General features: G+C 33.8%; 1 protein-coding gene across 2 annotated transcripts; it reads left to right on the top strand.

The window, feature by feature from the left end:
• The first annotated feature begins 5,394 nt into the window (after window positions 1-5,394).
• Window positions 5,395-6,400, top strand: LOC106340242 (BON1-associated protein 1-like). 2 transcript variants are annotated; one of them, XM_013779122.1, is made up of 2 exons: window positions 5,395-5,877; window positions 5,988-6,071. In XM_013779122.1, the coding sequence occupies exons 1-2, from the start codon at window positions 5,546-5,548 to the stop codon at window positions 6,019-6,021; spliced, it is 366 nt and encodes a 121-aa protein (XP_013634576.1). In that variant the 5' UTR covers window positions 5,395-5,545; the 3' UTR covers window positions 6,022-6,071. The 2 variants fall into 2 exon arrangements, with proteins under 2 accessions (XP_013634576.1, XP_013634575.1); XM_013779121.1 differs by having other exon boundaries at window positions 5,397-6,400.
• Window positions 6,401-15,582: the final 9,182 nt, after the last annotated feature.

The following is a 15,582-nucleotide window of genomic DNA, read 5'->3' on the forward strand; positions in this document are numbered from 1 at the left end:
TTTGAGGTCCCATCTTTGTTCTCTGTGGTGGAGAAATTGGAACATAAATGGCACAGCCAAATGTCTTAAGATGGGATATGTTTGGCTCATGACCTGTAAGAAATTGTAATGGGAAATATTTATGTTCACTAGACGGTCTGATACGAATCAGTTCGGCCGCGTGCAAAACTGTGTGTCCTGGCCAGAAGCTTAGACCTCATAAGAAATGGTCTAGCTATTAGCTGAATTCCTTTAATGAATGATTTGGCCAAGCCGTTCTGTGTATGTACATGTGCCACAGAGTGTTCCATACTTACCCCCATGGACATACAGTAATTATTAAACGCTTGGGACGTGAACTCATCAGCATTATCAAGACGTATAGTCTTTAAAAGGATGGTCGTTTGTATTCAAAAGCCGGTCATGCCAGAGAGTAAAATTCTCGGTGGCCACTTTATTAAATGCGGCATTGGCCTCCATCATACTGACCTTGGCGTAATAAAGGCCAGTAGAGAGCGTATGTAAAGACTCTAGGACTTTCTTATGTTCTTGGCCGATTTCTATGATCTGAAGGAACTCTTTGTTTCCTTTGCCCTTAGTCTCAATATGAAAACCATTCATTCGAATGTCTTTAAAGCTCAATAGGCTTCTCTTAGAGCTGGGTGAATACAATGCATCAGATATCTCTAGATGCGTACCCTTAGGCAACATGATATTAGCCTGGTCGTAGCCCTCTATGAGACTTTAGAGACTTTTATATCAAAAACTTTCATTCATTAATAAAATAAGTTTAAAGCAATTAAAACATAGAAAACACAAAGCAAAGAACACGAAAACATAAATGTCAAATTCAACTTCATTCTTTTAAACAATCTGAAGTTTCATAATCCATAAGATCGTCTCGTTCATGATTGAAATCATCTTCACCATCTTGATAAGTCATATGAGCTTCAGGATTCTTCCCTTTCAAATTCTCTTGGTAGAGGTCAACGAGATGTTTGGGAGTCCTACATGTCTTAGCCCAATGATTATCCATACCACATCTATGGCACACGGATTTGGTCGAATTTTGTGGTTTAACTGATATACCACGGCCTTGGCCATGACCACAGCCTCCATAAGAGTTTCCTTGGCCATGGCCATATGAGTTGCCTCGGCCTCGACCAAACGAGTTTCGGCCTCGACCACTCGACCACCACGTCCATGCCATTTTCCACGGCCACAGCCGTGTTGGCTATCACCCTGGACATGATTCGACTCTTTCTTAGCCTCTACGGCCGCATGTGCCTCAGGTAATGAGTTTGTTCCAGGAGGTCTCAATTCACTGTTTCTTATCAACAGTTCATTGTTCTGCTCAGTGAGCAAGAGACAAGAGATCAAATTAGCAAAAGTTGTGAAGCCCTTCTCTCGGTACTGTTGTTGTAACAACACATTGTGGAAGGTGAAAAAGGTTTTCTCAAGCATATCCTTATCCGTTATATCCTCACCACACAGTTTCAATTTAGAAACTATCTTAAACAGGGCCGAGTTATACTCGTCCACGAACTTGAAGTCTTGGATTCTGAGATTGTTCCAATCATACGTAGCCTTTGGTAATAACATTGTTCTCTGGTGATCATATCTCTTTTTCAACTCTGTCCAAAGGTCTAGAGAATTCTCAATAGTCAAATACTAATCTTTGAGACCCTCAATAAGATGATGGCGTATAATTTATATCGCACTGTATCTATCTTTCTCACTTGCATCATTGCTCTCGGTGATACATTCACCGAGTCCTTTGGATTTTAATATGATCTTAGCATCAAGTGCCCATTGCAAGTAATTATCTCCTGAGAGACTTAGGGCAGAAAAATCCAAGTTGTTGATTTTCGACATCTGAAATCATATGTTTCATAATTTAGATTTAAAAGTGTTCAAGCGAATGCAATCAATATGCTCAAGCAATCCGGATTCTAGGTATGATGCAAATAGGTCATTCGTATATGATGCATACATGTTCAATCTTAGCATTCAGATTCTATATGAAATCAGTTCGTACTATTATGCATGCATGATGCAAACCAATCAATTCAATGGTTATTCGTTTTCAATCTTAGCAAACGGTTTTCTAAGAGTTCAATGTGTAATTGCAATCAAACAGTCGAGCAATGAAACAATTAGGGTTCATTCGAGAATGTATGAAAACTATCAACACTAGCCGGATCATTATCAAGACGAGAATGCATAAATCATTTAACTTAACAAGCGATTTCTATTTCAATTCAAGCATTCGGTTTTAATCAATCAAACAAGATAATATTCGATTTTAATTTCAAGATTTCGATTTTAATTGATCAAACAATCAATCTCGATTAGGGTTTGGGGTATCGAACTTATGATTATGAGCTTTGATTTACTCATTGGGGTTTTGATCTATTACCCTATGGTTTTGATTTCAACATTAGATCATACTATTAGGGTTTGTAGTTTTTATGGTTTCGATTCTTATCAAACAATCAAATTCGATTATGGGTTCTCTTTAAGGTTTCAAATTACCTTAACCTCAAGTAGGGTTGAATGGACCACCAAAGAGATGAACCGCGAGCTGGAACTGATCGGAACGCGAGCTGATGTTGTCGCGAGCTGTCTGAGATCGTCTTGTTTGCGAGCTGAGGTTGTACAAGCCGAGATCGTCTGAGCTAGGATCAGGAACGCCTTGAGTTGAAGCTGATCGGAAACAGATTGCAAACAAGGATCGGGATGTAAGGTTTTGTGATCGGGATTAGGATGGTTCGCCGGTAAGGATGTTCACCGATTAGGGTTAGGGTTTTAGGCGGATTGTTTAGCTTAGGGATTTACAGTCTATCGTGCTGATAACGTGTTGTGAAACTAGAGAATAGAATCTATATTTCTGTATTATTCCTAAACATAAGGAGCTCTTTATATATAGGGAATTACACCGTCATAGAATAATGGAAAGACTAAAGAAAAGAAATACAAATATGGAAAGAGTACAAATCATAATCTAATAAGGAAAAAAACAAGATGCCGATTCTCTCTCTCTCTCTCCTCACGGTCGTCTCTCTCTCTAGCATTGGGCCGGTTATGAACCGGGCCGGTTATGAACCGGGCCGGTTATGGACATCCACAATATAATTTATAACAATTTTATTCGTAACTAGAGGAGAGTCCAAGTCCAACCTCATTGATAGACCTTAATTCACTGCATACTTTGAACACTTCGTTACAGTATAACAAACTTTGGATACTTTTCACATAACTTATCGAAAAACATGACTATCTTAACAAAAGTGAAATTTTCATATGCGAATTTTCTGACATTCATTACTTTAAAGTTCATTTTACACGTCAAAAGTTCATATATGCTAAGAAATCTCGAGCTGGAGTGTGAGAAAAGAGAGACATATTCATGGAAAATGCGAGCACATAGATTACCAAATAGGCAAATAATAATAAGGAAGAAACATACGAGTACTTTCGTTTGTTACACTTGTTTCATAGCTGTTTGAACGCTCCTTATTTGACAGTGAACCAGCCCTCCGCATTTATCACGCCGCTGGAGTCGGCCGGATATTTCACGTCTATGTTGTTATACTCTTAAGAAAACACTACTCAATCATATGTATATGCAAAATAAGTTATCTCTTGCCAATCATGTTAAGAAAATAATGATAAAGTTATTGCAAGATTCGAAGTCATAATCGGTAATCAAGAAAGTAGATTTAATATACGTTCACATACATGACACATGTATAGATATTTAACGTATGTTTGTGATTGAGTGGTCACTTCTTACCGACGTGGTGAGGACTAGATCTCCCCTATTGAACTAATCCGGTTAGGTCGGTCAGTCAAACCAACAAAAGCAAAGCAATACAACTCTTTAGAGCATCTTCAATCCACTCTTATATTTACTTCTATGATAGCTCAGCTTATAGAGCGGTCAGTCAAACCAACAAAAGCAAAGCAATACAACTCTTTAGAGCATCTTCAATCCACTCTTATATTTACTTCTATGATAGCTTATACAAGTAAGTTACCTCGACTAAATTCTATTTCTATTTAATTCTCTACGGATAAAAGAAAAAATAGCAATTCTCTACTTTTATTCTATATTTAGAAATTCTTATTTTTGAAATTACATTAGTAAACTCCACCTTTATAATTCTTCTATTTTGAAGATAAAAATAGCAAAATACATTATAAATAGTTTTAGTATTGTGTGTTTACTACTATATAGGCTTTGCTCCTGACAATCGACCCACATACATGTTAAAAAACGACCAGTTTACTCTAAATAGATATTCTCTTAATTTTATTTTACGTTTAAAGTTAAAATTTATCTTACATAAAATTATCATTAAATAAAATTAATTCAACCGATAAAAAATATACAGTATTATGTAACTGGTCACTAATATCAAAACTGTTTTTATTTTTTATTTAAAATAGCGAAAACATCGCTTAATTTATAACAAAAACAGTTTTCTTAAACACTAAATAAAACAAAACAGATGAAGTATAGTTTTAAAAATTAAAAATGGCAGTCGACGTTTTTATATTTTTATTTTATATAACATATGTTTGTGGTTGAGTGGCCACGTCCTGCTGACGTGGTGAAGGCTAGTAGATGTAAACGTATTAGTTAATAATTTATTTGAAACTGTTTTAAAATTTGAATATCTTTAAGAGATAAATTACAGATTTATTAGAATTAGATATGAATCCAGATATCTTAATCTAAAGTTTGGATATACGAAAGGATCATTCATATATATTAAAGAAAACTTAATATATTTAATTATACATTAAAACGGTAAAAATAATATCAACATTTATTTATCTCATAAAATTTATATACATGCCAGTGTTATTAGTATTTAATGTTTAGTTTATTTATTATTTTATGGATTTACGTTCCAAGTATCTTTACCATCTTATTATTATTATTATCTGACAACTTCAATTAGTGGTGTCCAATGATTCAATCTAAATAATTAGAGTTTATGAATGAGAAAACAAAATTGCTGAATCCAATTCAAAGCAAAAATCAACTCCATTTTGTGTTGTATTTCTTTAGGCTAAAAATAAATAAATAACATAATTAAACAATCACAACAAAAAATATTTACACAAAAAAATCAATTTTAATTTTGTTATGCCACTATTAGTACTAACGCACTAATTATATATATTAAAGCTTACTTTAATTTTAAAAGTATATTCCTTATATCGAATAAGTACTTTAAAGTGGTAAGAAATTTACTTTTGTTTTTAGAAAAGAATGAAAGAAAGATATCTAAATTTAAAAAGTCTTCTTCTTTTTTGTCGTGTCTTTTTTTTTTATGTCACGTCCGTTTTATTCCTGTAATGGGAAATAGAGAAGAAGAATCCTCGCGTCTTCATCCCAAACTTCCACTGTCACCTTCATCGACCCTTGTTTGTATTTAAGACATATGATGTTGTCTCCTCTATAAATAACACCCACGGTACTCCTGGTTAATGATTAGAACTAATACGTACATACAACATTTGTACATACTAACCACACAAATTTATATAACCTATGATATATTTAGGCAGAATAGATCCTCTGTTTTATACAACAATGACAAAAACACTTGAGATTGACATAAGATCCGCAGAGGGGCTCAAGATAAACCGGAGACTGATCAAGAAGAAAAAGACTTTCGCCGTCGCAAGGATCGGCGAGAAGTCGTCTCGACCTTCGAGTCTCGACGACTCGGGAGGAAGCAATCCAAAGTGGAACTTCAAGTCGGAGATGCCGATGAAAGGGAGTGTACAGTTTATCTCCATTGAGGTATTTTATCGAACACGTTGTGGGCGCGAGAAGCAAATCGGAGAAGCTCGGATTCCAGCGACGGATTTCATGGGAAGGTATTCACATGAAGGTCATTTGAATTTCTTGAGCTATAGATTAAGAGATGAGTATGGTGATAAATGTGGAATTGTGAATGTTTCGATTGTGGTTAAACCCCATTCCACAGAAACGACGATGTTCATGGCTTCTTCTTCGTCTGAGACGCCGTCGATTGATGGGTATCGTGGTCGGGCTGTAACTGGACTTCCGGTTTGGCGTGTGACAACATAAACTCGTGTTTGGTCTCCACCATTTGCGATGAACACGCGCCGTAATACTTCTTGTCCGACGAAGAAAGACTTATTACAGGAGTAACTTTTTTAGGTGTGTGTTTCAACGGCCGACATAAACTGGTGTTTGGCTTCACGTCTGTCCTAAGGATTTGTCCAATTCAGAATTGAGGAAGAAAGATGTGATTAGTGGGTTTTTTTTTCTGGACAAGAAAAAATGAGTTTTGTTGTATGAAATTTTGATTACAAAGTTCAAAATAAAGTCGAACTTGTAATTGTGATATTTTAAGAACTTGTTCTGGAAAAGACATGTTCATCGTCTTAGCAAAAAAAAAAAGACATGTTCATCGTACAAGAGTTCTAAAAGTTATTGGCACTTACATAGTTACATTATATATAACCCAATAATCACTTCACCACACATCTAAACAATATTAATTTGTTTTCAACTGCAAAATTATATAATTATTAAGTACTAATATATTAACCAGTGCTCAAGAAAGTGATACGCATTGACCGGGCGGTGATCCACAGCTAGCACATAGAATAGAACGATTAACCGATGCTTAGATTATTAGTTAAGTTGTGTAGACGTTTATAAATTATAACAGTATACTAAAAAATAAATAATATTTTTTTATCAAAAATCATTATTCACAAATGATGAAATTTCTGCTATTTTATATTTATAAGATTTTATATTGTAAGATATTAGTTATTATATTTTATGAATAATAAATTATATCTATACTATTAAAATGGAATTATTCACAAAAATCTACTTAAACAAAGTTTTTGCACCTTTTCGTTAACTAAAATTTATTTTTGGTCCTACAATATATGATATATTTTCGTAGGTATTTTTATTTTAACTACAACACCTAATGATACAATCTCTTATATATTAAATGAGAAGCATTACAACATTTTTTTGTAACTTTTGAAATCTTTAGAGGAATAAGTTGGTTCATCTAAATATATAATAATTTTTTATTAAACTAACCATAAACTCATTATTAATGTTCTTTATTACTTTCTCAAATAAAAGTTACGGAATTGTCTATTATGTGTAAAGTATATATATTAAAATAAATAATTTTGAATAATAAAGATTTGATAAAAATTAGTATATCTTCTATCAATTTTTTAAAATTTAAAATATTAAAATAAATCAAAAACAATATTAACCATATAATAAAATTTAGATTGTTTTGTATATGTTATATTTTGAATTTTTTAAAACGACCATAAATTACTAAAACTGTTAAAGTCTCACATTCAAATTTTGTGATCCATGGTTTAAAATTGTTGTAAAGACAAATATAAATGATTAGAAAATCATATAAGTACAAAGTCTCATTTAATAATTATCAAGATTAAAAGATATATATATATATATATATATTGTTTTAAATTAAACTATATAACATATAAATTACATAAATATTTTAATTTCGACATTTACTTTAAATAATTTTTTTTTTTGACAAAAGCTTTGAACAAACATTGACAACTTAATTTTTAAAAAAATTAAAAATTACCGAAACTATTAATGCCACAATGAAAATTTTGTTATTAGTAATTTAAAAGTTTTGCAATAAAAGATACAAATGATCAAAAAACCATATAAATAAAAAGCATCATTTAATAGACATAAATGTTCTAAATATACTGTATATGTTATTATCATTTAATTTTAATTATATATCCTATCAAATAGAAAAAATATTGTTTGGATTTATGAAAATAAAAGAGAATTTGACTCTTAATAAAATTTATTTATATGTTCGAACCAATTTAATTATACATGTAATAGTTAATAACTTTTTATTTATTCAACACATTTTTATTATTTCATAATATGTATAAACTATAAACATATAATACATAAACTAATTTATAAATCTAATGTTCATTTCTACGCAAGGTGCGGATCTTAAGTTAGTAAATATATTAACACAATAACTATACACCTTCATTTATTATCATATATATCACGTAAGAATTGAATGTGGTGGAGACTTTTACTCTAACACTCTTAGTATAGTCATCAGTTAATATTATTGACGATATAGTCATACAAAATTATTTAAACGAAGCACTTATGCATTATAAATCTTTTTTTGATCAATATTTTATAAATCTAACATCTAATTTTTCAAGTGATGTTGTACATATAATATAACATCAATTTAATTTTGGATAAAACAAGACATTTTCGTATCACTTAATGCTTCACGAAAAGTAATCATATATTGTCAAACCAAATACTCACAAAAATAAGATTTCATGAAATATATATCTTTAGGATCAACCAACGAAACAGTCTTTCATGATATGGTTTAGCTATTGAAGCAAGGTTTACCATCAAATCAATAAAAATCAAACTTCCACACCTTTATTATATTATAATATATGCACAAATGAATACAGTTTTGATTTTTTTTTTACAAAACTTTCTAATACCAAATCTAAACGATAAAATCGACAATCTAAGTTTTTTTGAAATATTGATTATTGTACATGTTCAATATTTAAACAATATTCTTTTCATAATATTCTTAGAATTCTACATTCATCTTCCTTTTTTATACATTCCATATTTATAGGAATACTACTAATCTATTCTATTAAATTAGTAACATAACATATATTTTTTTTTGAATTGAATATTAAATTGAATTCAAAAGAAAAAGACCTTTTTACATATCATGTGTCATTTTCTAAACTTTTGTGTTAACTTCTATTCCTTTCCTATATCAACTTCATAAAATCTCTTAAAAATTATAAAAACTTCTATCTTGTAGCAAACCAATACTGCATCCCTTCTCCCATCTTGATATCTCCTCTTCTTTGTATAATGGTAAGCTTGTTCCTCATGTTTTTATCAAGCAAGTTTTCTAAGAGTATCGATGGAGTTGCAGCCTCTCCATGACGTCTCCTATTCCTCTCTCTCCAGATCATATACACTGCTGCTTGAAACATATATTTTATAAGGAACAACCGCATCTTCTCCCTTGTCAAATCTCTCATTATCCTCAATAAGTCTTCCCACCTCACTGTGTATACACCTCGCAAAATCCCTTTCATCAACATTCCCCAAATCTGAGTAGAGTAAATACAATAAAAAAATAGATGCTCCAAGGTTTCCAGAGGCTCGTTACACAGCACGCATGATATATTGACATTTCCACCCCACTGCCTCATTCTATCTCCAGTTGGGAGCCTTCTTTTTAATGCAGTCCACAAAATAAAAGAGTGTTTTGGAGTCGCATATTTAAACCAAACTGCTTCATACCAGTGACACAGTTGGTGTTTTTCTCTGATAACCTCCCATGTTTTCCTCGATGAAAAGGATCCCTTATAACTCCCCTTTCCATTTACCCACAACGAGACATCTTCCTCTTGCACTCTGCCCACTCTGCTCAATTCAATCTCCAACTCAACCTTGTTTAGAATCACCACTCTATGCTCTCTTTTGCGATGCTTCCAACTTTCTTCTACTGTTGCGTTTATTGAGATACCCATATCAATATTACTTCCTTCTCCTAGTATATCCTTCAGACATCCCAAAGTAACTTCAAACAACTTACCAAATTTACATCCTTCAGCTTTCTTAACCCCAATCCTCCCTCTTGCTTCGTTCTACTGACCTCATACCAAGAGACCTTCGCCTTTTTATTATTCAAACCTGGGCCTGACCAAAGGAAAGCAGAGCAGAGTCTTTCTATCTCCTTCAAACAACTACTACGAAGCTTGAACGCAGCCATCCAGAAATTTGCCAAGCTTGTGATGACTGACTGTATCAGTTGCAGGCGTCCAGCGTAAGACAAGAACCTCCCTGTCCAGGAGCCAATTCTTTTCCTTATCTTCTCTATCAGTGGCAAGTAATCTAGCACTGTCATATTTTTTGTCAACAGGGGAAGACCGAGGTAACAAACCGGGAGCTTTCCTGTTGCAAACGGGAAGTGACTGAGAATTTCCTCCTGTTTTTGAGCTGACACTCCTGCTAGGAACAATGTAGACTTCTCCAAGCTAATTTTTAACCCAATCATCCTGTCAAATGTATCAAAGACTTTTAAAATCTCTTCAACTGACATTTTGCTTCCATCCGTAAATACCATCAGGTCATCTGCAAAACATAGATGTGTTAAGTCTATGCTTTTACATTTTGGATGGTATCCTATCCTCCCTTTCTTCACTGCTTCATCCAACATTTTAGATAGAACGTTCATACAGACCACAAACAAATATGGCGATAGCGAACAGCCCTGCCTTAAGCCCCTTTTACTTTGGAAATATCCAGCCAGCTCCCCATTAACCTGAAAATGAGGCTGTTGTTATGCATAGAGAGATCCAGTGAATAAACCTTTCAGGAAGACCAAGAGCTCTCAGAGTATTAAGGAGGAAGGGCCACTGCACCGAGTCAAAAGCTTTGGAGATGTCTATCATCATCGCGCATCTAGGTGATATCTCCTCTTTGTGATAATCCTTCACTATTTCTGTTGCTAGAAGCACATTTTCCATTAACAACCTCTCCTTTATAAAAGCTGATTGGTTCCAAGAGATACACTTGGGTAGTATTCTCTTTAACCTATTTGCCAAAATCTTCTAAATCAGCTTGTATAAGACGTTGCAACAGGATATAGGCATGTAATCCTTCATCCCCTTTGCTTCTGTTTTCTTTGGGACCAATGTTAAGATTGTAGAGTTGAGCCCTTTAGGTAAGAATCCCATAATAAAGAAGGATTGAACTGCCACTGTAATATCCTTACCTATCACTGCCCAAGACTCTTTGAAGAACTCTGTAGTGAATCCATCAGGGCCCAGAGCCTTACTCCCTGGCATTTTAAATAATACCCTCTTGATCTCCTCCTGAGTTACTTCCTTCATCAGGTTATCCTTATCTGCATCACTACACTCAAAATCCAATAATTCTCGAAGCCTCTCCTCTGTCACTCCCTCAAAATCTTTTGGCTGAGTAGTCATGAAGTCCTCAAAGAAACGCTCAACTTCTTTTTTAATCTCTTCCTCCGTTTTAATAATACCCCCATCAGCACGCTGGATCTCATAGATTGTATTACGAATCTCTCTTATTCTGGCTGCATTGTGAAAAGCTTTATTATTTCCATCTCCTACTTCCAACCAATGTAATTTCGACTTCTGTTTCAGATACTCCTCCTCTAGATCTGCCAGTCTCTGCCAATGATCATACGCCTTCACTTCCTCCTTTATCTTGTCAGTATTCGGATTTTCCAACGTCTCTTGCTGCTTCATACATAGAAATTGATAGCCATCTCTCGTTCTTCTCGATAGATCTCCAAGTTTTAGCTTACTTAGCGATCTCAAAGGTTGCTTTAGAGCTTTAAGACGCTTTGTAAGCCGAAACATTGCTGACGTTGAGTGAAACAAATCCTTCTGCTCTGCCCAGTAATCTTCCATTAGAGTCATGAACTCCGACATCTTAGCGATGGCATTGGTGAACTTGAAAGGTTTCCTTTTCTTCTCTTCTTCCCTCCCAAATTGTATTCTACAGCGTAAATGATCTGAACACCCCCCCCCGGTTCAAATACACAGTACGCCTTCAAGTTGTGTAGCCATACCTCGTTTATTAACACTCTGTCTAGTTTCTTGCATATCAAACCCTCCTCTCTTTTATTACACCATGTAAAAAGAGGCCCATGATATCCCATGTCCGTCAGTCTACAGAAACTTGTTACTTCTTGAAACTCCCTCATACCCACAGGAACTCTCGCTGTACTTTCAAACTCCGAATGTTCTCTGCCGGCTAGAATCTTGTTAAAATCCCCCATAATCATCCACTTTCTCCTTGTAAACATAGGAGCCTTATAGTGACTCGTAATATCTTCCCATAAACTTCTCCTCTCTTCCACCATGTTTAATGCATAAAAAAAAGAACACAGAAAATCTTCATCCTCCCCCGGTAATAGAATTGAACAAGTAATCAGCTGATTACTTTTATACACCGGAGTGATCCTCACAGAAGAATGCCAAACCACCCATAATCTGCCCAACCTATTATGCTCGTAATTTGACATGAAGTCCCAATCTTTAAACACACTTGATACAATTCCATTAGCCTTCTTCTCCTTTACTCTTGTTTCAGTCAGACATCCAAATAAAAAATTTTGATTCCTCATCCAGCTTCTAACCACTTCATGCTTAGTTGTTTTGTTAAACCCTCTCATGTTCCAAAAGAACCCCGCCATTAGAGATTTTTATTAGTACTCTTTCCTTGAACCACCCGATGGTTTGTCTTTGATTGTCGAGGAAGAGTTTGTCTTGCTTTCCCTCGCCTACCTTCTTTTGTTTTCCCCTCAATACTCTCCTCGATCTTTCTTTGACAAGTATCCTCTGCATCCTCAGCCTCAACCTCCTCCACTACTTCGGTTACTTCTTCCTGAGTCTCCTCAATCTCCTCACCTTTCTCATCAGAGTTTCTCAATGCTGCAAATCTTGAAGGAGTCGCAATCGTTACTTGACCATATTTTAGATCATGTGATTTTGGACTTCTACCTGCCTTCTCCACAGAAACTGTTTTCCATTCATTTATTTGACCTTCCTCCAGCTCTCTCATTTCTCTCTTATCAGCAATCTGCTCCCCATCCTCAAGTATCTTATTCTCCTCTCTCCCTACTATTTCTAGAACTTCCACCGCTTGTATCTTTTGTTGATTACTCAGACTCTTCTCTGATGGTGTTTGGCTTTTCTTTTCCACTTCAATTTCTCTTCTGACTTCTTTACAAAACGTCTCAAAATGACCCCATCTTCCACACTTAGTACATTTCGGCGGCAGCCAAGGATAGTTAAAGTGAACTGTCGTAACTGTCCCCTGAATGGTGTAGTCTATCTTCTCAGGTAACCCTTTGCTCAAATCTGCTTTCACAAACACCTTCGCTATATCAAAATTTGTGCAAGCTAAAGTCTCTGGGTGAAAATGATCCGGTTCTCCAGCTGCACTTGTGATAAAACTCAAACCATCCCACGAATACATACTCATTGGAACTCCCGTTACATGAACCCAGAGGGGAATGAGACTCGCCTTCGAAGCATCCACCTCTGGCGACCAGTTTGATACTATCATAGGAACCCATGCGATATTCCACATCCCTCGCCTAACAACTTTTCCTCTTATCTTCTCATTAGTGATTCGAATCCTCATTGTAGTAGCATCCATTTCATAGACATCCAGCTTCTGATTCTTCTCCCCAAACGCCCAGATCTTGTTCACTATCATGTGAACCTTTGCAATATGAGGAGCCGTTTCCAGAAACCTCGCCACAACGAAGTCTTCCCATAGTGGATTACCCTTCTCAATGATTGCCGATGGTACTTCGATCAATTTCTTCCCCTCTGATTCCAACATCTCGAACTCAAATTTCTTCAGAACTTGTTTCCCTTGTGCTACAGAAACCCATGACTCCTTCGCTTGCTTGATCGGAGGTGAAAGAACCGCCGGAACCTCCCCCTGATCCATCTCTACTGCCTGAGAAGACAGCGGAGATCGAGATTCGTTCGTCGCCTTTCTCGTCGCCAAAATCGCTTTCTCTCTCTCTTAAATTTTTTGACTCGGTACCTTCTGCTGGATTGTGAGAAGGAAGAGAAGGCCGGTTTAACATAACATATTGATAAATGATTAGTCCATGTATTTATTTTTTTACTCAATACATATTCATTTTGTAACCAACATTTTAACTCCAAAATAATTGGGATCCACTTCTCTTTATTTCAAAAAACTGTCGACAAAAACTTCAGTTATATTCTTTTTTTTCTTTTTGTAAAAGGTATTCAGTTATATTTTGAATATCAAAACATATAATATTTATTAATAATTAAAATATAATATAATAGTTCATATTTTATTTATAAAACTAGATTCTCACCCACCCTTAAAAAAGACGGATATATTTTTTGTTTTACATTTTTTTTTAAATTAATTTTTATATTTGTGTTTTTAGCCATATTTGTGTTTTTCTTTATATAGTATTTCTCTTAAATGATTAATATTTTTTTAATAATTGTATTAAAATAGTTGGACCAGACCTATTTCAATAGGTAATGTTACTCTTTTAATAGAATATATATAATTAATTTTTTTTTTAATATTTAATTTTGCCTAATGTATAATACTACATTAGAACTTTAACAAAAAAAATTAAGATCATAACTAACTAAAACTTATTATAAAATTAAATTATATAAATAAAATAAGAAATACAAACTTATAATATATTATTAATAACAAAAAATTAATAGTTTCATATCAATAAATTTTAGATTTCTCTATTTCCATTTTTTCAGTGATAAAGTAAAAATTTAATTTAAGTCTAAAGAATCACAAATTAAATAGTTTATTTAATTTTAAGTAATATTAAAAAGTATATGAGAAGTTTAATAATTTTTTTAAAAAGTATAATTAGAATTTGTTGGGTTTCTACTGGGTCAACCGGTGTTGGACACATGTTAATGAAGGGTTTTGATTTTTTACCAGATTTTATCAGATTTTTTTGTTAAAGCCGAATTAGATTATATATTGATTACCGGATTTACTGGTTCGACAATAATGATCTTTTTTCTTGACATTTCAATTACATATTTAAATTTTGTTTTGTAAAATTAATGTTCAAATTGTTTATACTATCAGTTTTAATAGTTTGGTTTCAAATGTCTATAATAACCGCAATAACATTATTTGTAGAAATGATCCACAAAAATATATATGTGCTTTGACCGAAAAACAGAAATGAATAAAGTTTTATAACCTACTATTTAGCATAAACAAAAAAAAAACAAAAACAATTTTTTTTAGCATCTCCTCATTTGGCAAACTATATCTATTCTATTAAATTTTTAAATTTGGTTCTAACTAATAAAAACATATAGCTTTATACAAATTTAATAGAAAAAAATATATATTTCACGTATTTATTTCTTTACTCAAAAAAAATATTAGTAAAAGTGATAAATTATCATTAATTTTCAAATAAAAAGTGACAACATCAACGGATGTTACCATTTAATTTGTTACCAAGCTTATAGAAAAAATCTGGATTCAAGTGTCACAATCAATCTCGATATTTATAGCATACCTAATTTCTTCATTCACTATAATAGGCCTGGGACGGATCGGATATCCGGGCAATTTTAAGGTATCCGGATCCGGATCCTTATCCGGCGGATCCATAATTTTATTTTCCTTATCCGGATCCGGGGTTCTCGGATATCCGGGTGTCGGATATCCACTACAAGAAAACACATGCTTAGCGAGGAAATTTAACGAGGAAAAACAATCCTCGTAAATTTACGTCGATTTTACGAGGAACTTACGTGGAAAACTAAAGTCATCGTTATTTCCTCGTAACGTAACGACAAAAGTGTTTCGTCGTAAAGTGGATGTAATTTAACGAGTATTTTACGAAGAAAAACTATTTCCTCGTAAATACGACGTAAACTTTGCGTGTTATTTACGAG

This window comes from Brassica oleracea, chromosome C4 (assembly GCF_000695525.1).
Source record: "Brassica oleracea var. oleracea cultivar TO1000 chromosome C4, BOL, whole genome shotgun sequence".
Taxonomy (NCBI): Eukaryota; Viridiplantae; Streptophyta; class Magnoliopsida; order Brassicales; family Brassicaceae; genus Brassica; species Brassica oleracea.

What these genes read in the sequence shown, in the direction of transcription:
- LOC106340242 (XM_013779121.1), top strand. Translation starts at nt 5,546, where the DNA reads ATGATATATTTAGGCAGAATAGATCCTCTGTTTTATACAACAATGACA.